This window comes from Nipponia nippon, unplaced genomic scaffold (genome assembly GCF_047370975.1).
Source record: "Nipponia nippon isolate SJK-2023a ecotype South Korea unplaced genomic scaffold, ASM4737097v1 scaffold_13, whole genome shotgun sequence".
NCBI lineage: Eukaryota > Metazoa > Chordata > Aves > Pelecaniformes > Threskiornithidae > Nipponia > Nipponia nippon.
In genome coordinates, this window is record NW_028262324.1 from 2,092,269 (window position 1) to 2,116,870 (window position 24,602).

Here is a 24,602-nt window from a genome sequence, read left to right on the forward strand (position 1 = left end):
ATTAAATATATGTTTAAAGTCTTTCCAGACTCAGACCCTTAGTACCTTGCAGGATGGAGCGCTAATACATGGAATAGCTCTTTTTTAAGTAATTCTGTCTAGCTGTACAACAAAGAAATTCAAAATAGTCTCTAGCTTGTGTTATTTATCCTCTAATGACTTGAGGACAGAGTACCTCTCCTCTGTTTTTAAAGCACTGCATAAATTAATGATGTTCTAACAATACCAGCAGCAGCAATTCTGGGCATTTACCAGAGAGGAAGCAACCATCAGCCTTGAGAATGAAATTTCACTGCAGTCCACAAAATAATGTGTTAGGAAATATTATCGTTGCCAACTTTCGCAATTTTGTTGAAAGTCTTCTAAAATGTGAGGGTTGGGGTGTTTGGGTTGGTTTTTTTCCCCACAAAGCCTGACCTCTGGCATCATGTGAAAACATGAAAATGTGAGATTCTCAGTTTTAATTTTAGAAGACAAGTAAGTTACTCAGCATTGTGGTTGCAAAGAGAAATTGAAAACATGAACCCAAGGGCCAGAGAACAATTAGTAAGAGCCCGAAATTCATTGCTTTTAAAATCTTACACTTTGTAAAGCAATTTCATGACACCCAGGGTCTGACTCGGGGTGTTTCTGTGCTTGGGGTTAACCGCATTCAGTACCCCAATAAATCCTCTGTACCCTCTCTGAGGGCTTCTCACCTTGGTCTGTACCAGAGGGTGGCATCACGTCTTAGTTGTCAGAGAGGATGCTGAAGTTAAATGTTGGCTCGTTTCTAGTTTTTAAAAATGGAGCCAGTTGTTTGCACTGATGTAACTGTTCATTTTGATGAGGTGGACGGCAGAAACTGGGAGTATTTCCTCAAGGGAAATACATTTTCCATAGCAACTAAACTTGGGGATCTAGCTCCTGGCCTCCTCTTCCTCCTCGGAGAGGCTGAGGTGTAGCTGGAGGCTCTCCCCCACCATGGGATAAGCTCTCTGGATCCCAGGCTCCGGCAGAAGGCGGCTGCCATGGGCCCTGAGGATGGGGCCTGGGCTGCCTGCTCCGGTCCCAAGGAAGGGGACCATTCGCTCCTCAGACTGTGCAGGACACCGTCACAGCCAGGTGTAGGGAGCATTGCCATTTGGTGAGTATCTGGAGCTGTCTGCACAGTTTCCCTTTATCCTTTCTGGTACATGGGAATAAGCACAGGGTAACAAGTCAGGCAAACCCCCTTCTAAACCTGGCTTGGTCTTTGACCAAAAAAATCCCATCACAGAGACATCCCTGGCATTACGTGACTGGCGATGACCCAGCCTGCCGAAACGGAGACTTTGACTGAGCCAGCTCCTAGGACTTGCTCCTACCTTCTCTTGTCTTGAGCCGGGTGCCCCATGCCGCCGAACGACCTGTGCGCCCCAGCCCACAGCCTCATCCGTGGGGCAGAACCCGTTCTGTTCCCTTGCCTTTCTAAATTGCTTTTAAGGTCTACGGGTATTTTGCTGGATGCTAACAATGATGAAAATACTTAAAATTCTGAATTGAAAAATATCCTTTACCTTCTGCTTTGCACCCTTTTCCCACTCTGCCCTTACCTACTTTTCTAAATATTGCGTACAATGTTTTTAGTAAATAGAAAGGATATTAGAGCAGACAAATGATGTTTACCCACCAGCTCCAGAAAGGTGTTTCTGGCACCAAGTCACAAGTTACAAAAATGACTTACACTGAAAGGGACAAGGAGTGTCTTTTTGTGTGCAGGGTGCTGTACAAACAAGGAGGTCCTGGTCCCTGACGGGCTTTCTGTGGCATTACCACAAACAATACTAATTCTTAAATACCTGCCTGCCTTTAAGCACTTAAGTAAATAATTGTATTGATTGTTGTAGGACTATTCACATGCATAAAACTAAGCATATATTCAATTACGTTGTGAAATCAGGGGTCGAGTGCATTTTGCATGCAAGGCATTTTTAGCTGGTTAGTCTATATGAACTTGTTAAGACCAGCTTCAAAAGGAGCTAATGTGGCAATCGGTTTTTTGGGCAGGGCAGTGGGGGAAAGGAAAAGATTTTTTTCCAAGATGGATCTAAAGGCTTTCTTGTACTTCAGAGACTCCTCACCAGAACCACGATTACAGGCAAGAAAGGCAGCAAGGAAGTCCCCCAAACCAGCGATCTCTCCAAGTTTAATGTGAGAGCGGTGTAAACTCAGAACTGCAGATAATCCATGGGGAAATCAGGGGGTTAGTGCCGAGAACTGATGGGGAATAACAACTGAAAGAGCTTTGGTTTTTCTAGGCCGGCGGGAGGTAGCTCATGCTAGGAAGCCTGCCAGCTCCGAACCGATGCTGGGAGCTTTGTCTCCTTTGGATTGTAGGAACACACTTTGCAGTCGAACTGATCTGAGAGATTTTGATAGTAAAAACAGCTGTCTCATTGCAATGATGTTTTTGTTCCATTGTCAAAATTTTGAGTTAAATCCATGAGTGGGCTGCAGCTTGTTCAAATCCTGAACTCAACACCCTTTGTGCTCCTTTGGCTTTTCCACTGCGGTTCATGGGATATCCCCTTCCTGAGGAAAGGGCTAGGTGTAATAAAAGCCGTTGGGGCGAGGACGCGCAGGTCTCCTCCGATGCCTCCCTGGTGCTGGAGAGACAGAACTGGAGTGCTGCGCTGCGCCTCAGGCTGGTGAGAAGGGGGGGAAGAAAGAGGAAGAGCGAGGTGTGGAAACGAAACGCCCCAATGCTGCCGTGGCCGGGCTGCATCCCCAGCGAGCAGGTACGCCGGTGGGAAGGGGCAGCGGCGTGGCACCCGCGCTGCGCGTGGGGACAGGCCGGCACGGACACGGGGACGCGTGGAGGGTGCACAGGGTGGGAGGCCCTGGCCCCCTCTCTGCAGCACAAGCCCCCCGAAGGTGCCCGTCGCCCCTCTCTCGGATGTGCGGAGAATCGGAGGACGCACCTGACGGAGGGGCCCGTCGTCGGGCAGGAGCAGATGTCCCCCTCGAGGTGCACGTGCCAGAGGCTGCCTCCGGCTCTGTGCTGGCACGGGAGATGGGGCAGCACCTCTGTACGGCCACAAATCCATTCTGGCTCCCTTGAGGAGATTGGAGCGAGAGGGGAGACCTCCCGGGGGGCTGCCACCCCCCCGGGGAGCCAGGAGCTGCGTGAGGCTCTGCCTTCGGGAGCGCAGAGGCACGGCTTCTGCCAGCGAAGCTATTTCTGCAGGTCCGCAGGACCTACGGCTCTGTGGCACAGCATGCCCAAGAAAAACAGACGTCCACAAAAGCCCTTCTTTTTAAACTGACGTTTAAAAATTGTCACAAGAGATCAGTAACACAAGGACTGTAGTGAGAACGATGATTTCCACGGAAGCAGAGCCTACAGATGAGGTGGTATTCAAGAGTCCAAGTTTTAAACCACGAATCTCTTTTAAAAACTTGCAGCTAAACGTACGTTGATAGCACCGAGAAAGATAAAACCGTAGCTGCGACAGCAAAAAAGCGCGTTAGCAGAGTACCTGCTATCAGCCAAAATCCCGACAACTGTGCTTGTGTCAGGGGAGGCGGGGAGGCGGCCGGGCCGGCTCGGCTCGGCTCGGCTCTCCCGCGGCCGCACCGCCGGCGGCGGGGCCCTCGGGGCTGCCTGCGACCGCAGCCCCGGGGCTGCCGGGGCGCCCCAGCCGCGGCCGGGTGCGGGAGCGGGAGCCGCGGGAGGCTCCTCCTCCGCCGCGGGCAGCGCAGCGCTGCGGGCTCCGGGACGCCGCCGCGGCCCCACGCGTGCGGTAGGTGCGGGGCGGCCCCGGGAGGGCCCCGCGGTGCCGGTGACGGGCTGCCCCGGGGGGCGGAGGGGCCGGGTGTTCCGGCCGCGCTGCCGGGGGAGCAACACGTCGGATGAGCCCGTTAAAAATCCCCGCGCCGTCCCTCCCTCGCGCTGCCTGTGCCGGCGGAGCGGCCGGGGCGCTCCGCGCCGCTCCGCACCCGCGCAGCCCCGGGCGGCGGGAGGCGCGGCGGGGAGGGGGGGGTGGGCGCGCCTGGGGCGCAGCGCGGGGCGCGGAGCCGCCGCCCCGCTCCGCTCCCTTCCGCGGGCATGCGCGCCCGCCTCGCACATGCTCACTGCGCCCGCAGCGGGCGCGCACACTCCGCAGCGCTACGGCTCCGCGCTGCGCCTCCGGTGAGTGCGGGCAGGGGGGTGCGGCCGCGGAGCGGCTCCTCTCCGCGCCGGCGGCAGCGGGCTCCCGAGCGGGGCTTTGCTCCGAGGTGTGAAGCCGCCTCCGCGCGTGGCGGGGCGCGGAGCGGCGGGCTGCGCGGGCGCGGAGCGAGGCGCTCGCCCCGAAAGCCGCCGGGTCGCCCCGCAAGGCGCCGGGGGAGCGCGGTGACCCTTCCTCCGCGGGCGCGGAGCGGCGCCGGGCGCAGCGCGGTCGCTGCCCTCCGTGGCGTGAAGCGCGGCAGCCTGCGGAGTTGCGACCACGAATGAACCCAGGTAGTTAATCGATGCGCAGCGTAGCGTTTGACTTTACCTCGGAGCTGGCTTCGTTTAGTAATTATTTTAAAAACTGAAGCGCGCGTTTAGATAGCATGAGTTAATGCTCTTTTTCGCGGTTGTTCATAGGAGGAAAACTTGCACTGTGATTTATGCAGTTTACTTAAACTTTTCTGAGTGTTAAATTGTGCTTGAGCCCAGTGAATGGCCTCTGAAGGAAATTATTCAGGGTATACAACTACTGTTTTTCAGGCATTTCAAATAATGATATATTCTGTTGCATAAAATTTTAATGGTTAAAATGCATATGGCTAACCAGTGAACAGTTTATTGGTATGCATCAAATTTATCAACAGGAATTTTGTTCAGTGTAGTATCGAATTCACACATCCCTTAGCGCCGTTAAAGGCAACGGCAGCAGTGCTTTATTGTTTAATCCTTCTTGTGGACTTTAATAATTTACTGAGAGTTTTCTATCTCTGCAGTGCCATCCAGAGAGGGGTTCCCTCCCCCCAGCATATTGGGGAAGCATGTCTCAATTCTTGCTGTCTGGTCCCCAAAAGATGGCGTGTATTTAGACTCGTTGTTTTATATCTAAACTGATGTTTCTTAGATCCTTTCCTACATCTAGTGTTGCATTGTTTTGTGTTACGTGTTGCCACGTACAGGATAAGTTCTTTCTCCTTATCCTTTTTGATGTGAGTAAACTATTTCTATTCTTAAACAAAGCTGAATTTTTATTCTACTTTGAAATTCAAAGCATCATGTGGCCTCAAATGTTACACGTGCGAGTAGGAAAGACTTGCAGTGCAAATGCCTTGAAAATAATCAGTGCTTGCAGCTTTGGAAACATTCCAGAAACTTTTTAAGCATGTTTTGAAAATTTACTTGAAATGGCACAGCAGCTGATATTTTTTTTTTGAAGTTAGAATAATTAAATCAAAATCTTAATGTGTGATGCAAAATTAAATTGTGAAGTTAATGAGTCAAATCGTCCATGCAATTCTTGTGCCTCTTCTACTCCCCCACCAACAGGTCAAAACATTTGGCTAAATAACAAGCGGTGTACTCTCTTGGTTTTAGGCTCATCGATTTGTTTTCCTTTGCTTTGTTTAGCCTGCTCCCCTCAGCTCATTTTCTTTTAAAATACTACGTAGAGACTTGATTCCCACGACTCACTAACCTTATCGCCATTATTTGGTTGAAATGTTTGAAATGGGCTCCTGTTTCAAATATCTCACAACCTTGTCAGTCTTAGATTTCATTAGAAAAGCTTCATTAGGGAAAAATAAAAATGTAGTTGATAATTCCCCCTCCAACAATAAGTCCCATATTCAACGACATGGTGTGTGCGGCTACGCCTTGACTATAAAAAGGAGTTACACTCAGGTATTCGTACGAAGAACTCGATCTCAGACTGTCACTTATAGAATCTTGTGTGTTGCCGTGTTGTTGTGCTTAGGTGGCTGATAGGCTAGATTTTGCTGAAAATTAAATAGTTTAACTATTAATCCTGCAAAAATTAGTTGCATGTTTAACTTCAAGCCTGTAAGGCATCCTGCTGAAGTCGGTGTGGCTGTACTTGCATGTCAGCGTGTGTATGTACACACTGGTGACAAAGAAAATAATTAAAGAAGTTGGTAATTTTCTGCTGTCTTCCCAACTGTTATTTATGATGTGTAGTAGCAAAACAGCTATTCTGAAATCAGCTATAATTCTCTTCAGTAAGATTTGTTTCTTCTGTGCCAGATTTTGCAGTAACCAGATGGTTTTAAGGTGTCTTCAACTGGAGAACAAGCAAAAACAGTGCTGAAGACTAATTATTCCTTGCAGTCAATTTCTTCTGCAATAAATTTGCAGGTTGTTAGACTTCATCTGTGGAAATGATTGGTAAGATTACTTGTGCAGTGAAAAATGCTTTCAAAATTTTGTGAAAACTAGCAAAAGTTCTTAGAATGCTGGGAAAATACTTTTGCATTAATTTTGCCTGGCTGGAGTAACTTCTATTAGGGACGAACTGTTAAATGAAGTTGCAAATTCAAATCCTTTTCCTAAACCATTTTAAAATGGAAAACCATGCAGTTTTAATATGAAGATTTTTAATGTGTCCCGTCAGTGGAGGGGTCATTTGGTAGATCAAGTAGGGAAATCTGGTACTGCCGTTTCCAATGGGTACTTACCGTATGCAGGCGTATTATTCACAGCAGTAGCAATATAAACTTGATTAGTACACGGTGTAGTCTCCTGGACTAACAGGTTCTTTTCATTAAATTTCACATTGTACTACAAGGGACAGAAAAACAGTTATACCACGAAGGAACAAAAACTATGTTCAGAGCTATAAACAATGGCATATACAAAAGTAAAGCCATTCAGGTTTTAGATTTATCCTCCATTTCAGTGGCTTAGTTTAGTACAGGTTTCTTTTTTTTTGTTTTTTTTTTTTTGTTTGTTTGGTTTTGGGGTTTTTTTAAAGTGTATATCTAATTAAAAAAATGATATAACTACTCAAACCTCTTGGCATAATATTCACTTTGATATAAATAGGTAGAACTCAGCAGATCTCTGTCCCTCCCTTTTCTACTGACCATCCTGGTGGGACTGTTTGTTAAGAGGTCTCATCAGAAAACAATTGTTCATGGCAGTCTAATTCTTAAAACAATACTTCATCTTTATTTGCAGATCTTAACTCAAGTAATGATGTTTAACAAACACCTTGTTTTAATCAGGTGAGGATAAGCCCCTCAATTAGGATGCTCCTCTGGGCTGGGTCATTTGGGGCCTGGAGGTGTTGCCATTTGCAGGTAGATTTGGTGCTCCCAGAGCACTGAAGCAGGAGGGAGGAGAAAGCGGGAATAAAGATGTAGGACGATGCAGTCATCTTGCAAAATATTTTTTGATCATGGCATGCAAAAAGAGATCCAGTTCCCTTCTTTGGCAAGCTGTTCAGTCGCTCTTGGTTTACAGCTGAAAGAGGTGTGAGAGGAAAATTGGATCCAAAATAGTGGTCACTGCATAGATGGTTCCAGTGAGCGTGTCACAGAGCGAATATTTAATTAAAAATAGTCAGACCTCTTTTCACTCGCTCCTTCTGCTTGGGCTTTAATTATGTATTTGAATTATTTCAAAGGTGTGTAAAACGAGAGGAGAAAGATTAGATGGGCATAATCCTTCCCATTTAAAATTATTTGTCTGCAGCTGCCTAAGTCCTAGCATTAGGAGTCCCATAAACATGTTTATTTAACATCGGCGTTATCTGTTAGATTGTACATGGTTCATTAACATGGAGAGAATACTTTTTGTTCAATAGTGTGGGAGCTGCCAGAGGTCAGAAGCGGTTGTTTGCCTGAAGTCGAGATGGCATCTTGGCTTTGCTCTCATTCTGTTTGTCACCTCTGCTGTCTCCGGGAAATCCTTCATTAGTGCCCTGCTAAGGTATTTTCCCTTGCGTTTATGTACAGAGGCTCTGCGGAAAGCCAGAAGTCTGCTGCAGGGTTGCGGTAAGGTTTATGGGGAATTCTAAGGAATGTTTGTTGGAATTCGTGGAAGATTGTTTTAGTTGGGGTTCGATTAGAAAAAGCGGCCTGGAAAGGGAGGGGAGAGGGGAGCCCGGGACGTTGCTGTGGTGCCCACAAATCGTGGTATTTTACAGAACTGGGGAGATGGGGGTCGGATGGCTTGGGAAGTTCAGAGCGTTTTGTGTGCCAGCGAATAACGTTTTGTTGGTGTGGCTGTGTCACAGTCGGACTGGAAACAGGCGTAGCTGGTGGTGATGCTGAGCTGAGGCTCAAGAGGAGAGGTGGCACCTCCGTCTGCAGGGGACAGAGCAGCAGCAGGCCCTTCCGTCCCGACAAAGCTTGCGGGATGCTGTCCGCTCTTCCTCCTGTTGCCTAGAAATGTGCTTGGCTATGTGAAACTGTATCAGGGACACTGGAAGTACCTATGGAAGTAACCATGGTCTCAAGTTTGAAAAGGTTACTTAAAATGTTTTCATATGATTTATGTATACAAGCTAATAGCCATGCACTGCACACAGTATTGAGGGAGAGATGGGCACGCGCACACGTATGCACAATTTTATTTTTTATTTGAGCTTCTTGAAAATGTTTCTGAATGTTTCTGACAAGTTGGTGAATTTGTCGAGGCCAGTTTGGATGGTGGGGGCTGTTTGGGCTTTTTTTTGCCTTGGAGGGAAAAGACAATTTAAATTTTTGTTAAAAAAAAAAAATAGAAAATTGCCTTCTATGATTTTTATCAAGCAAGGACCCCTGGTAGATCATAACCAAAAGGCACTGAATAAAATTAGCATTATTGTAGAGATCAAAGTGGCTGTGGAAGATGCAATGTGAATGAAGCATACCACAAACGTGCAGTTTTTTTAAAAGCAAAACAGTAAAAATAGGGATTTAAAAAAAAATAAACTGAACTTCTGTGTTGATTATAAGTTGTAACTGAAGTATACTGAGGGCCTGAATATTGTTTTAAAAAAGCCAGCAAAACAGCTATTTCTAAAAAATAGTAGGTTCCCTCAGAAGGGTAGAGAGAGATCAAAAATAAGTGTTATATCGGGGGGGGAGGGATGTCTGGTGTAGGTTTTTTTTCTTTGAATTATTTTCAACAAGTACTTACTCTGTTCTGTATTTTTAAGAAATTATGTGGACAGCAATTTTGTTTCTTTACCAAGGCAGTGAAAACACCAAGAATCCTTTTTATAATTTGGAAAGAATGTCAAAAGAATGAAGTAGTTAAACCTAAGTGTATTAGATCATACGCCTTAAATGCATAAATAAGCATAACTGCAATCACAGAAACCAATGTTAAAACCACCAGGAAAACTCACCCACAAACCCTAATGACTTAAAGGGAATGACCTCAGCCATTGTGAAATTTGTGCCGATTTGTTGACTGACTTTTTGTGTAGAAGCAGAGCGCGCGTTTCGTTAGGTGTGGGATTTTGGTGCTTGAAAGACTGCTGGGGATTTTTCTTTCTGTTGTTGTTGCCAGGTTTGAATACAAAGGGTGAAAACGGGATTGAGGCCGGGAGAGCCTGGATATGATTTGGGCCTTAGCAATTTGAAAAGCAGGTGAAGGGTTTGTTATTGACGGACAGAGACTGGTAGAAATTGATTGAAGTTTGTTTTTCAGATGTTAGAAACTTCCTCGATGATAGCCCATTTCGAACTTATTCCCAGCTGGTTTCCTCTTAAGGAAATGAAGGTTTAAAGTATTTGGTTACAGACCTGAGATTTCTTCACGTCCGTGTCTTTGCGTGAGTGCTGCATGAAATGCCGGTGTCATTCATCTCCCCTCTGCTTTTTGGAGAGGAAATTGATGCGCGGTAGAACCTCAACTTGCCTTTGCTGCAACGCCACTTAATAATTCAGGGAAATGGAAGTCTTGAATTATTTCAACAATAATAGACTTCTTTGGGAATGTTTTTAAATAAACCAGTGCTCCAAGCCTGCAAGCCTGGCCAGAGCTAAGCCACTCTGCAGACACGGTTTCTCTCTGCTGCCTGTTCCTGGCAGTGGGCTCCTACTTTTCTGGGTTGCAGGGATTAAAGAAGGTCCAGATTTAAACTGCCCCTTCTTAGATGTGCAGAAAGGTTTAAGAAAATCGGTAATTTTATGCTGTTTGGTGCTAATTCTAGGCGTTCAGTCTCGTGGTGCGGAAATTCTCATTTGCCATTGTTGCTTTTGAGAAGGAAAACAGCCCAGCTAAATAAATAAATAAAAATCCTAAATAAAAAGAACGATTTAATGCTAGTCAGCCCAGATAGTAACTAGTTAACCCACAGAGCGCTGACGCCTCGCTCTATGCTGGAAAGGGCAGACTTCACGGAGAAACTCAACCGGAGGAGGAAAGCCGGGTACTTCCAGACAAAGACAAGGGGACGTGGGGAAAATTTCTTAAACTCAGCAAATGCTGAAATGCCTCTCGGATTACTCAGGCACCCACAAGAAACAGTGAGGGGAAAGTGGGGCAGGCATCTGAAATTTTTTTGTTTTTTAAATAGGTTGAGTAAGCGAAGCGATCTGGGGGCCCCAGTTATTTACAACTTAGTCTGCGCACCATGCAGAGAGGCTCATCAGCTGTCTTAAAGGCAAGTTTGGCATCTGTTGTAAATTGTGTCTTTTGATGACACGTTCGATTCAGCTTTTTGCCGTTTAGTTGTCCTACAGCTGCTTTGAAATAACTTTGATCGGTTTTGAATATAGATCTGTATCACCAGTTTGATTCCCCTAGCGACTGCTCTTCTGTGCTAAATTACCATCTCTAGACTTTAATTGTAACTATCTGATGAGTCTTTGTAAGCCAAGTCAAAGTGTACTTACAAAATACTTTACTTTCAGTAGATGTTGACAACGTGTACTTCAGTTTACAAAACTATGCAAATTTATTATTTTTTCCCATTTCTGTGGCTGAAACAACTCAAAATCTTGTTTAGAATTGAGCAATACTTTTTATTTGAAAAAGATTGTTTTTCCACCCTTTAACAAACTAAAAAGCACCCTTTTTTATGAAACCACCAGTTTTGTAAGTAAAGCATTTGAATGTTGTATTTGCTGTGTCCAAATTTTCCCGTTTTTTAAAAGGCTAACTTTATTTTTTGAATTTATAAAAGCATGGTTTTTGCTAGCTTACGTTTGGCGAGTGCTACGTTGATACTACTACTCTCCACTGAGATACAGAGTTAGGAGTAAGTCAGCCTTAATGCTTGTAGCAAAATAGATAAATTTTCTCCTCCTTTGTGTTCAACTGTGGATAAATATATTGGATCCAGTCCTGCTGCCACTGAGGTTCTCGATCATTTCACTCAAATAAGGGTTGACCCCTTATTGAGGGGGAGCAATTTGAAATCTTTGGTACTTGTTGCACAAGTGCATTAAAAAAAAAATTAAATCGTATCGTAACTGTTCTCAATGCAAGTCCAATTGACTTCTTCAGTGCCTGAGCACTGCAAAACGGGAGCAGGAGCTGCTGTTTCTGTGGTATCCGTGCTCCTAGGCCTTATTTGCAACTCGGCAAAGGTTTTCAGCAGCGGTTAGCAAAAGCTGACAAATCCACGTGGGGTGGGGAGCCAGTACGGGTCCCTGAGAGGGAGGTGCCACAGCCCCTGCGGTAACACTGGATGTGACCTCCTGCGCCGAAAGACCTCTGCACTGGTGTGACTTAGTACTTGGTACAACATCTCCTCCAACCTAATACTCTTGAAGTGTGTTGGTGGAGTTCGGTGTGTAGCAGGAAAATAAGGCAGGCACTAATTTTATTTATTGAAATAAAATTATCAAGATCCTCATACTGTTCAGCCTTGGTAGCCTGTTGCGTAAATATCTGCTTTAGAGGAATCTTGTTTTTAATAAAACTCAGTTCTCTCTGAATAACAGGCAAGCTTAGGTCTCTGACCTAAAATATGTAATCGTTCAGCAATGCTGTAAATGTGTGTAACCCTGTACAAGGCGGCGTAAGATAACTTCTGCGTGAAAACTTTGACAGACCTTTGCTGTCTCTCCTTAAAATGACTTTGCCCTCTTCAGTATCTCTGCACCTGAAAGTTTTCAGTTGTGGTTCGAAAGAAGGCGTATTCTGCCTATTATGTATGATTTAATTTTGTTTGTTTGGCAACCATCCTTCCTGTTCACTGCAGCAGATGAATATAATTTTGGGAAGAGAAATGGATGGGGAGCGGGACTAGGGAAGCAAACTGAGTCTTATTTAAAATATTTGAGATCCAGCAAAACTTCTGGGCTAGATTAGTTTTGAAACACCACTCATGCCCCCCTGCAAAGTAGGGATGTGGGGTGGAGACAAATGCTTGATTTGGAATTGAAAGTAATAAAGGATGCTGCCGCTAAAAGTGCGATGCATTGATGTTGGAGCCCGGCGCTTTCCTTCTCAAAGCCTTCTCCTTCCCCCAGCCCCCCGCCACAAATCAGGATTATTCAATCACAGCAGCGATTTAACTGTATCTGTGGTGGAGCAGGATGGTAGCTTAATGATGCACAGAAGCGTTGTGCCCTGGTTTAGGCCAGGAAGTGGAAAATGAATATTGTTTTGAACTTGAACTTGGTGAGCAGACGGAACTCCCCTGGGAGAAGCGGGGGAGTGATGCACTGTGCCTGTAAGCAGCACTGTGGGATCTTAAATATCTAGTCATGTTTAACACTTTGGTTTTACATTTCTGCCTTTTCATTGATCTTCCGCTCCTCCTTTTTTCCTTGGCAAATAGAGGAAGAAACAATTGCACGTAGACTTCATGTACGGTATTTATTGATAGACCCCCTCCTGCCCTCCCTTTGCTGGTCGGGCAGGACTCTTAAATTTCTGTCTTGGTCCTGGTGTTACTTTCAGCTGTAAAATGAACTCTTTCACTGCCTGGGTTACTTAATGGGCCTGTTATAACATGGAAAATTGACTTAATTGATGATTAAGAGCACATAATTGTATGTGAAGCCATTCAATCAGAAGCTGCAAGCCACTTGTGTAGTACTTAGTATTAATTATGAACTATAGAAGTTTATCTGTCTTATAAAGTAGAAAACCCCACTGAAATGACACAAAGCCTGCATGGTTGTGAAGTTAACATTTTTAGTATCAACTTTTAATAACATATTGCTATTAAAATATTACTGACCACTTTCTAGGGAAAAAAAAAAAAGGAAAAAGATAAAGCTCTGCCTTCACTGAATGTTTTTGCCATATTTCAATGGCCTGTGAATTCAGCAGACTACCTAAGTTTTTTGGGGTTTTTTTGCTCTACTTTGGCTGCTGCTTTACAAGTTCTTCAACAAAGAATAGTCAGTGCAAGACTTTACCTTTTCTTACAGACTGTGTGGTATCTTCTGCAGATTTTTAAAATACTGTTCCCTGGTAAGTTAGATAATTAAACAAAGCAGGGAAAAGACTTTTTGCTAACTTTTTGACGGTGGTACTTCTACCTATGGTACATATGTGTGTTTTCAAATTTTCAAAGTAAAATTAAATACATGTTCTTTATGATAATATCTCCCCGATCAAGTTCACAAGACTGTTTTAATCTTGTATTAACACAGTTGTGGGTTTCTTTATTTGTGGTGAAGTTTTAAAGGTAGTAAAATTAAGTCACTTTAAAAGAAAATTGTGTGATGATTTATTGTAGCAGAGTAGACAAAATCCCTCTAGAGATTTTAATATCTTCCACCTGGTATAGAAATGAAAAGAAAATATTCTTTAGCTGGTGACTAATTTGTCACTAATACCCAGGGGTTCCTTCATTACAATGCAAAGATGTCAGTTTTAAGAGAAACGTACAGCGAAAAAACTGAGTGCAGCTTCCTGTTGCAGGCACTTATGGAAAGGAGAAAAATAAAGGTCTGGAGAGCAGCTGAAGCAGTGTGAAGGAAGGCTCTAAAGCTATCAATCAGGGCAAAATGGCTGGGGAAGGATTGTACCTGCAGGCTTCGGTGGAATTCATTAGGACATGTTCGAGGAGGAAAGTCACTCGATATGACTCCAGAGGAGGAGCTCTGACATGTAGTAATACCCAGGCTGACGCTCGGTTCTCCTCCAAGCTGCATGTACTGCACTCTGGTAATTGTTTGAGGAGGAACTGTATTGCTAAAAAAAGTCACGCTCTGCTTACTGGTGGCTTTTATACTTTATCACGATGTTAAATGAATTGGGTCCAAGACTTTGTTCAGATGTAAATGCTGCTAGAGGATATCTGCTGACAGCTCAAACCTGACGACAGAGATCACGGTGTCTCTGCCACATCAGTGTCTCGACGAGTCATTTTTCCCAGCAGAGAGCTATTCCAGTGTCCAGACACTTGCGTAGTGTCATCGCTTTGCCTTTTGCTGCAGTAACAAGACTTTGACTCCACTCCTGTCCTTCCAGTACTGCTGTTTCACAACAGCTCAGTATAAGGAGGGGGAGCATAAACCATCGCGATACCAGGAGAGAGCAGAATGAGGATTTCTGTCTCCATCCCTTAAGAAACCAATTCTGCACTCATGTTGCACACGAGTAGGCACAATAAAACATGAATAGTGGATATAAGACATCTGCTTATGACCAGCTTTAGAAACGTGAAGTAGGCAATTGGCAATGGCAGCAGAGTGTTGACCTGTGGCATCAGAGTATCTGCAAGCAGCCTCTTGTCCACTTCACTGGTGCAAGAATTGCAGCAACTGGTCTGCTTTCCACTGCAGGAGTGGATGCTCTCAGGTGGAGCAGGTATCACTATCCCGTGCCCCTGCAGCAGCAGCAGTCTGGCTTCTTGAGGGCTTTCTGGTTTTCTCTTCCCCTACTTTTTAGTACAACCCAAAAAGTCGCTCAGGAAGCGCATTAGCAGTAGATGTCTATGACAGAACTAATGATTCAGTGGTAGGACTGCAGTGATGTTAGAGATTTGGGAAGAAGTAGTCAGTACTGCACCAAACAACGTACATCTTGGAAACAGCATGCGTAACAACTTTGTGGTAAAAGTGTTTATGTAGTGGGGGGAAGCCCTGGCATGTCCTGCAGGCTCCAGGCCATGTTAACACAGCTCTCTGTTTCTTGCTAGAGAGTAAGATTTAATCTCAGCCATTCTATGGTTAGTTGGAGAAAAGGAAGATTTTAGGTTCTGTCAGAAGCAGGTTATTGGAAAGGGAATTTATTGATTTTGCTATGTTTCTTTCTGTTTTAGTGTATACTTCAGTCTGAGCACTGAGGTGAATAAGAAACATCTTTGTATGTGTGGTGGGTTGACCTTGGCTGGCGGCCGGGCACCCACCCAGCTCCTCTCCCACTCCCCAACCTCAACATGTCGAGGGGAGAAACTAAGATCAAAAAGCTTGTGGGTCAAGATAAAGACGGAGATTGCTTACTAATTACCATCACAGGCAAAACAGACTTGACTTGGGGAAAATTTAATTTATTGCCAATTAAAATAGGGTTGGATGGTGAGAAACGAGGGCAAGAACTAAACCGAGTCTGCCCACCTCCCTTCCCAGGCTCAACTTCGCTCCTTTGTTCCCGATTCCTCTGCTTCCCCCAGAGCGGCGGGGGGGTGACGAATGGGGGACTGCAGTCAGTATATAACATTTCCTTCCTACCGCTCCTTCCTCCTCCTCAGGCTTCTCCCCGATGCCAGTGTGGGGCTCTCTGCGGGCTGCAGCTCCTGTCAGGAGAGCTGGCTCCAGCCTGGTCTCTCCAGGAGCTGCGGCGCCTGGAGCACCTCCTTCCCGCCTTTCTCTCAGGCCTTGGTGCAGGCCTCGCAGGGCTGTTTCTCTCACGTTTTTCCTTTCTGCTGTGCCCAGTTTTGCCCTTTCTTAAATGTATTTTCACAGGGGTGCCATTGCCTTCTCGGATGGGCTCAGCCGGGTGCTGCTGCGGGTCTCTTGCGGAGCCGGCTGGAAGCGGCACGGGGCAGCCCCTCACCTCTCCTCACAGAGAGCCTGCAGCCCCCGCTGCCAGCGCCTGGGTACAGACACCCCATACAGTATGGCAGAATCAGCACTTTATTAATTCATGTTGGACTGTGATCTGGAGCGATTGCACAACCCATCCGGTGGGAATCGCTGCTGGTTTTAGAGTGTTTTACAGCAGGGAAGGAAAGGAAAGGGAAGGGTGACACAGAAGGTCAGCCTCACCTATCCTGCGTCCCACCTCAGGTAAGAGCCTGATAAAAAGGAGCAGTCCCTGGTCGCTGAAAGCTAAAATTAGATCCAGCCTTTTAAAAGTCTCTGAGTTGATGCTAAAAGACTATCTGGGCATCTTGTGGGCACAAGTCATCCTGGATGGAAAACTGAACTTGTGCATTACTGATGTTTAAGGAGTGAATTTTTTTGAAAATAATCTAATCGCACTTGTACAGTAACATGCTGGCTGTTGAAATGTGTTATCATCTTTTAAATGACTACCTGAACTAAGGACACTTTTTTCCATGGTCAGGATCTTTTTGGATTTGCTAGATCTGTTTTCTTGAGAGGTTTTTTTGTGTTTCAGTTGCTTGTGATTTTGTAACTGCTCTGAAGATGGAGAGGCTCCTGTAGGGGACCTGTCCTCCTCCCTGCCTCTCTGGAGGCCAAGTCTTTTCATACGTTTGGGTTTTTTTGCATGCATTCTATTAATATTCATATCAAGAGTGCAGAAACAGGTGAGATGGTCTTACCATCAAGTAGTGTCCATCGTCTGATTTTAATCATGTGTCCAGGGCTTAAATAACCGTTAAAATTTCCTTCAGATGTTGAGCTTCAGGGCTTTTCAAGCCATTAACCTGCAGCTTTTATGGCATCGTTCTTCTACCTGATCTGTGCTGCAAAGGAAGATCGGTGTGCAGTCCCTTGTGAAGCCACTTGCCGTTCCTGTTGGCGACGGTGGCTCTGGGCCTAGGAAGAGCCTGGAGTGAGCAGGGGAGAGTTTGGCTGAGGAGGGGGAAGGATCCTGCTGTTCTCGGTGGAAGTACGTTTGCTTTGCGAGGGATCTTGCCAAAGATTTGCCTGTAACCACTACCAAGGTGGTAAGCGAAGATGACTGCATGATGCTAGTGTTATTGCACATGTTAATGTGCCAGATGCTCTGTTGGCAAACTAGGATTCTGCTGGGCTTCTTTCTTCTCAAGAGAGCCTTACGTTTATGCTTTTGTCCTGGGAAGCAAGTTAGAAAAGTCATTTGAATGGCAGTCAGCTCAGGAGAGAGCTCTATGTAAGCATTTTTATGCTTAACCTGACAAGCCAAAGTCTTGCCCCAAAATATTGTCTGCCACTCTACAAAGAAACTGTCAGTCTTTCATTAATCATTCAGCGGCCCTTTAACTATACAGTAAACAAAGCCCACCAGGCCTGTGTTGTCCTGCTTGCAGCCAATTCTCTTTTGCTCAACACCTCATGCAGAACTCGGTTTGAAACCCAATCTAGCAAGGTGCTGCCTCCCCCAGCAGACATACTATTAACGGCCCCGATGTCTCCTTAATGAAGGGGTTTTGTTGTGCCAACACGATGCTCTCTGTCCTTACTCAAATGGATGCTCTCTGTGTTGATGCAGATACCATTACCAGAAGAAGTAGTATGGAACCTGCAATCTTGTGGTCACTGGAACTTAAAATTCTGTAATTATTCTTGGCGTATACTCTTAAAGGTTAGTGCATACTGGGCTTTTTTCAGAGTCGCTGAAAAATCAAGCCCTGAGTTGTGTTTTGGGGTTTTTTTTGGTTGGTTTGTTTTGGTTTTTTTTGGTAGTGCTTCAAATGGTTGATACACCCTTGTGACCTTTGGAAGTGCAGTTTGGATTGTAATCCACAAATCAAATGTTAGTAAAGAAGTAATAGCTGGGATGTGACTTGTGGAGGCATTTTTCAGATGGTCCCCTGACAGTGAATGGTGAAGTGTTCAGAAATTGGAGTATTACATACGCAAAAGGGAAGCCAGGGTTTAGTTGCCAAAATCTGACTACTTTAACTTGTGAGTTGACTGAGTATAGGTGTGCTTTGCCCTGAAGTTTTAGCCTAGAAGTTACGCAGCAGTTCCCGACACTGTAAATTTGAAGACTTCCAGGCTCATTTAAGTGCTGTCAACCAAGCCTTGTGTTCAGTCTTAAGCATTTTTCACTTCAGTTAGGAAGGCCTGAAATAATCAGTCCTTGGAAAGGAAGCTGTGTTATCCTGACGTGAGTTTAAAAGAAATATTTCTCCCAGATTGTAAATGTCCAAAATACACTGCTCAAATTTGTTCTGCTGAATGTTAACTTACAATGGTGAAGGTAAGTGACTGTAAAGTCAATTTTCATGTTTAATTAGTTGTATGCATGATTCATGTGTGTTTTATTCTCATTCCAATTCCCTGCCAGCCTTGTATTTTTATACTGCTGTGAACCTGTGAGTTTGTATTTCAAGGCAGTGCTTGTGGAGTGATGGCCATTGGCTCTCATCTTTCATAGATGTACTAAGTGCATTTTTTATCTGAGGATTTTGACTCTCTAGATACTGACAACTCAGGTTTGTTTTTTTTTTTTATACAAGAGAGATGATCCAGTTGTCTTTAACAATGCGTGTAATCTCAGAAGAGTAATACCCTATGCTTATCCCTTGAAAAGCTCTTCAGAAAAAGAATTGCATGGAGGAAAGAACCTGCCAAGCTTTCTTCTGCTTAAAAATGCCTACAAGTGTCCTGTAGCCAGCCACTATGTTCACTGATACTATACACCAGTGAGCAATCTCCCACCAATTCCTAAATGCTATTTCATTTTCTAGTTATCTAGTAGAGCTTTTTGGCTCCGTTTTTACCTGCAGTAGATGGCTGTCAAGGTATATGCATGACATGAAGTAAACTCGCAAAGTAGTTTGATACCCCTGCAAATAGGACAGTACTGCAAATACCTGAAGTAGATGTCAAGTAAGAATTGCTGACTCAAAGTCTGCACATGAGTGTAGTTTATGGATTAGGTGGGGTGGGCATAGTTCTCAAAGCCTTGTTAAATTAATCTGTTTGTCAGTTAACATTAAAATAGTAAAAGTGGTGCCAACTTCAACTGTATTGGAGTATCTAATTGTAATCCTGTGTTTACAGGGAAGTACAGGTAGCTGTCACCTAAGCAGTGGAGTAATTTGGGCAGACTGTCTTACTTGGCATTAGAACTACAGTCACCCTGCGAGCAGTGGGACCCTCCTTAGAGCAGTTATGTTGATAGATTGCAGGTATGGTTTCAAGAGTGGATTAAGCTGACTGAGAGCCGTGTTGACATGGAAAGAAGTGGCTTCCTCAGCCTGGCTGCATGTTCCTGTCTCCTCTGTGTTGATGCTAGTGGACATGCTACAAACTGGATCAACTTGCTGATCCAGCTGAGAAGAAAACCAGAAAAAAAAATCAGTTTGTTGTAAACAGACTTGTGTGGCTGCAGGAGTCTGCAGGAGCTTGTGATTGGGCTGGGGAGAGGACAGGGTTGCATCTTTGGTCAGTAGTAAGGTCTTTGAATTTTTACAATTATTTTAAGCTAACCAAATCCCAAGACAGATGATGATAGAGTTTTGCTGTTACCCTTGATAACTGAACTACCAGGCAACAATTTGGGAAAGAAGTCAATTTACAAGGTGTAGTCAACTTAGTTGTTGAGGATTAATCAGCTTGATGCTTTAGTTTAGGCATTTTTTTCATGTTCCCTCTTTTATTTACGCATTTAATATATAAAATTCCAACCCTCACCTGGCTTGGACTTCCAGTAGCATGCGCCAAGTCCTGTCCTGCTCCTTCACCTGGCTCCCAAGGGCACTTTTGGGTAGGTATTTTTGGAATGTGCATCTCAAGCACATTCCAGAGGAGGTTCAGAGCAAGATGTGCAGCTTACTGCTGCTTTCTTTAAGGCAGCCAGAGAAGCTGGAGGAAAATTGTGGTTGTGTATTGAATGATAAGAGTGCTTGCCCCAGTCATGGGAAGCCCAGGATGATTTCCTCCAGGCGCAGCCTGCGTGTGGCATCCTCATTCCCATTTGGGATCTTGTCAGAAGTGACTTGCCCAAAAGCTAACACTATGTTAGTAGGACAGTGATGAGAATCAGGAATCCTTAATTTCTGGGTTTCTGAACTCATTGGTGCGTTGGCTACTTAAAGACCTTACTGAAATGAGCTATAGCAATCCCAATTTTTTGGTTGCAATTTGTACAATTTGGAAATTGTATTTTGAAGTAGCGTTAACTCTCCCTTCAAGCGTGGTTGGTGGGATTGACCGACTAGCTATTTTAATTACTGAATGTAGGTTACATATGTACAAGAAAAACTTATCTCTGACAAAAGCATATTATATCTTGGCTCTTAGTACTAACCAGCTCAACTTTAATTTCACAGCTTGCTGCCAACAGCTGCCTTACTAAGACATAGGACTCATAATAAATGAAATTTCACAAAAAAAGAAAAATGAAAACTTTGTTCCAGCTGGATTGAAAAAGCAGTTGGAGCATTTCTAGGCTGCATATAAAGCTGCCATCCACATAAACATTTCAAATTACTTTTTCATTTTTAATAATCAGGATCAGACCTTTTCTTATTGAGGCAAATGCAAGATATTAGAAACATACAATTTCATTCAAAGTCCATTAGTTATTGAATCCTGTCCAAAGTTAAGCATTTGAAGTGTTTTGGGAGAAACTCACCTTCTAGTTTCAGGTTTTTGACAACCTACTTGGGCGAAAACCCTGAAACGAGCAGACTGCTCTAGTCCTGCTCGGTAGTGCTCAGAGGGATGTTAGTACATCATTTGCTCGTGGAGCTGTTGCTTGTGTATTGTTGAAAGCCCTGCAGCTGATGAGTGCTTGCCTGGACGACCAACGGGAATCTCAGTTAAATTATCACACAGCCTCTCTGCACATGGAAGAGATTAATTCTCATAGCCACAAACAGAATGAATGCTTTGTACTTAGTACCATAATATAAGTTCATGCTGAAATACAGTGCCAGTAACCAGCTCCTTTACCAATAAATTCACAGTTCTAATAACCATGTGTTTTTACAGCATCCTGATCCCAAAGGATCAAAGAAGCAGTGATTTATTTAGATTTGGGTCCCATCCCCCGTTGTTCTCACTCCTTCCCCTTGCTCCCCATGAGCTCAAAAGAGCCATGTATGAGGTGAAACCCAACTGTTGTTGTATAGTCCACAGTAGGGAGGGACACTTTGCAAAACCACAGAAAAGAACATTTGAGCCAGTAGAAATGACAGGAAGTGTTGTGGGCAGACAGAACACAAACACTAGAGCCTGCTTTGGCCAAGAGTTGATATCAACCTGTCTAAACTGCCGTAATGTTCCTTATTGACGATAAATGGACTGAAAGTTAAAAATTCAGCATCTTAAAAAATTACACTATGCCTGTGGCGTACAACTTTGCTGCTGTATAGAAAACTTCCTTGAAGAAAGTGCTGATCTTCCCAAAACCTGGTTGAGGATGCAACTAACAATTTTAGTTCAAGACAGTGAAGTTGAGAAGTGTTGATGTGAGTGTCTGATGGAGCAGGTATGCTGTACTCAGAGGTGCCAGCAGCAGAAGCGTTCTGTCCTTTAGTTAGGAAGAGGTGAATAATGCTCACAAGGAGCATTACTGCCCTAACAGCTGAGGTACTGGTAATGTGATCACCTCCCCAGACCTCCATAAAGGCCCCTTGTCCTATTGCAAGCATGTGCTAAGACATCGTGCAACATCTCTTCTAAGTAGTCCCTGGGGGCTGTTAGGATTTATACCCCAAGGCTTTCCAGAGTTGTAGGGCTGGTTGATGTTCCTCATCAAAAGGCCAACCCAATACAAGGTGTCTGAAAATTTGAGTGACAAAACTATTTAGCAAGCACTACTGAAATTACTTTACGAAAATATGTTCTATGGTTCAGATACTATTTGGTGGCTGTTGTATTACAGGAGCAGGGAGAGGTCCCAGCCCCACTCGGTATGTAGGTGTAACTGAAGTGCTTCTTGCCTCAGAGTATTTATTTCTTACGACCAGAGAAGAATGTGTGGAAAACCAGTGTGGACGCAAGGTACAAATTGCCATGACCAGGTCATCATTTTGTTATGAAGTAAACTAAATATTTGGTTTTTGCCTCTGAATTATACAGCTTTGGGAAAGCTCAGTAATTCCTAATGGCTGAACATTCTATTTCTAAGCCTAGAAATCCTGCTTCTGACTAAAAAAAAAAATTCTTTTTAAAAAAAGAACCTGGGGCTGAGTAGCTGCAACTTTCACCGTCTAAATGTTTTTCAATCCCATCTTAGACCAGTGCAATGAAATAGTTATTGGTTGTATGCAGGCCTGTGGGTCTATCAGAACTGGGAATTGTTCAGGGAAAAAGGAATTGATACACTGAGCAAAAACCCTGTCAGCAATTGGAGAATATCCTTTTTTGGCATAATTCTTACTTTAAGATGTTTATGCTGCTGAAGTATATTGTCACCTCGAGCTGTGCTTTGTTTGCTTGTTTACTGCTGCCTAGGGTCTATAAAGTAGAGACTGCAGCCAGTACTTGAAGCAGTGTAAATTTTTGTTGCCAGCAAGAGTCAGGAAGTGTGGGGAGAGAGGGAAAGACGATGCGTTTCTGTGTTCAAGAGTGTGTTTCTTAGGTTTTTTTGGAAAGGGAAGGTCCAAAAATGCGTGCTGAAAAAATGTCATTACTTTGTGTCTTTGTAGATGGGAATGGTAGAATTACGTACATGTGTCTGTTCCTATATTGAGAATATATGAAATATTTAAAAATGAGAATGACTGAATATCTAAAACTGTTCCCAACTCTAATATTTTCTCCTGCATCCAACATATAGTGCAAATGTTTTTTTGACATTTGATCTATACTGTTCGTCGGTCTTTTATATACACAGAGGGATTTACTACTTTGTAATCAAGCTGCTGAAGAAAAACGTTGTCCTTTTATTCACTAGGGATGACTGTAATAAATTAAAATGGTTTCCCATTAGCCTTCCCTACTTAGCTGAGCCATTTAAAATTACTTTGGACTTTGCCCTTGTCTGACCTCCTCACCTTTGCTCAAACATTTCTGCTTCCAGGAGTGCAGCAGTGTTGGTCCTAGAGCCTTACTTCTGTGACTGAAGTTACAGTTCCTTTCAGGCTGGAAGCAGAGTACCAAGGTGGAGCCCCTTTGGAGCTACAAGAAATGTTTAGTAGTTTTAAAAGCCTAATGCACAGCCTAACTTGCAGGTGATCTGGCATCGTAGATTACTGTTAGTGTTAAGAGCTGATTATAGCTTGATTGCATGCATGATTTTCGGTAAGACTCGGTGCCTGCAGATGAAGATAGGTTGGTTTTGGTTTAGTTTGGTTTTTTTTTATTATTATTTTTATTGCTCCTGTGAGGTTTCTGTGGCAATAATGGCTTTACCAGCCTGTGGACAGAACTGTAGAGTTGAAACAACCAAATCTCTGAGGCTTGTCTGAGCACAGAAGTACATTTAAACAAGTATCCGTAAAGTTCTCTCTTTCTCCTGTCTATTAAATGCAACCTGAATTACACTGATTGACAAAACAAACTGCAGGCTTAAAACTGCTGTTTTGTCAAATGTACAACTCTTGTTTTATAACTCACAGTGCCCCAGTGTTAAATGCATACACATTAATCAGTTGTGCTAAAGTAAAAAGAAAGCCACAACAGTAATTAGACAGTATATATGCAGTTCAATTCTGGATTGTCATTTTTAGTTACGGTATGAATGGAAGGGATGGATTTCTTACCGAGTTCCCAAATCTTGTGTTCTCCTGCCTGTTACTTCTCTTTGTATTCAGGTTTTATACTGTTGGCGGGCCTGGAATAGTAAGTAACTTGGAGGTGATTTGAGATGGTCTCAGTGCAATGTGATAATCTGGAGAACCTTAGAGAAGATACCGTGCTTGTAACAGCGCAGAGAAATACATGGCATTACTGAATGGGATTCTGAAATATTCCAGTGACGTAAACGCTCATGAGGAATGGATAGAGGAATAGTGATAGGATTGAGAAGGTTTTTTTAACAATATAAAAATCACTTGTTTACACATAGGAGTCCAACCAGATTGACTTGTTTCTGTGCCAGGAAAGCAGGCAGGGCAGGCCCAGAATGACCCCATGTTTGTGGCGTACAGGGTGGTTCAAACGTCTGACTTTGGAGGCACCGCTAGTGGGAAATCCCCCTAGCTAACCTTGGGCATGCACAGCCTGATAGATGGCATGCTTATTAATGCTTACAAATTAATGGCTTATTTTATAGGCAATGGAACTGAATAGAGCTCCAACTATGTCTCAGCACAGCCGTATTGGAGACAAGTAAATGCGCTAGGGAGAGAGCTAACCGCGCCCTTTGGAAACAGAATGCTTGTGGGAAGGTAGCAACTGAAGAACAGGCTCAAATGGCATTTAGCAAAGGTATCTTGCAGTAGCCTGCGTTTATAGGAATTGGTAGCTAATGCCAGTCCATATGATTCCGGAGAAGTTCTGAAACTGTGCTATAAATCCCTGCTATTCCCATTCTGAAGTGTTTTTGTTATGCAAAGGCTAACTTGTCAGAACAGAAAAAGCAGCCATAAGATTCTTGGCTGGTCATGGTGAAGATCTCACATGTTAAATATTTTCAGCTATCTGTGATTATTCCACATAAGTAAAAATAACTGACAGTCTGCATAAATTTGAATAAACACAAGGAAACCACAAGCTGACTG

The 24,602-nt window shown here is 44.0% G+C and overlaps 1 protein-coding gene across 5 annotated transcripts in view; it reads left to right on the forward strand.

Moving 5' to 3' along the window:
- The first annotated feature begins 2,669 nt into the window (after nt 1–2,669).
- The window catches only part of EYA2 (EYA transcriptional coactivator and phosphatase 2), a 104,190-nt gene continuing 82,257 nt past the window's right edge, over nt 2,670–24,602 (forward strand). For 2 of the 5 annotated variants that reach the window (XM_087749447.1, XM_087749448.1), the window contains exon 1: nt 4,037–4,153. In XM_087749447.1, coding sequence (XP_087605573.1) covers nt 4,089–4,153 — 65 coding nt within the window. In that variant the 5' untranslated portion in view covers nt 4,037–4,088. Of the gene's footprint in view, nt 2,760–3,658; nt 3,765–4,036; nt 4,154–4,276; nt 4,463–24,602 lie in introns of those variants that run through there. The other 3 variants (XM_087749451.1, XM_087749450.1, XM_087749449.1) reach the window with 3 other exon arrangements.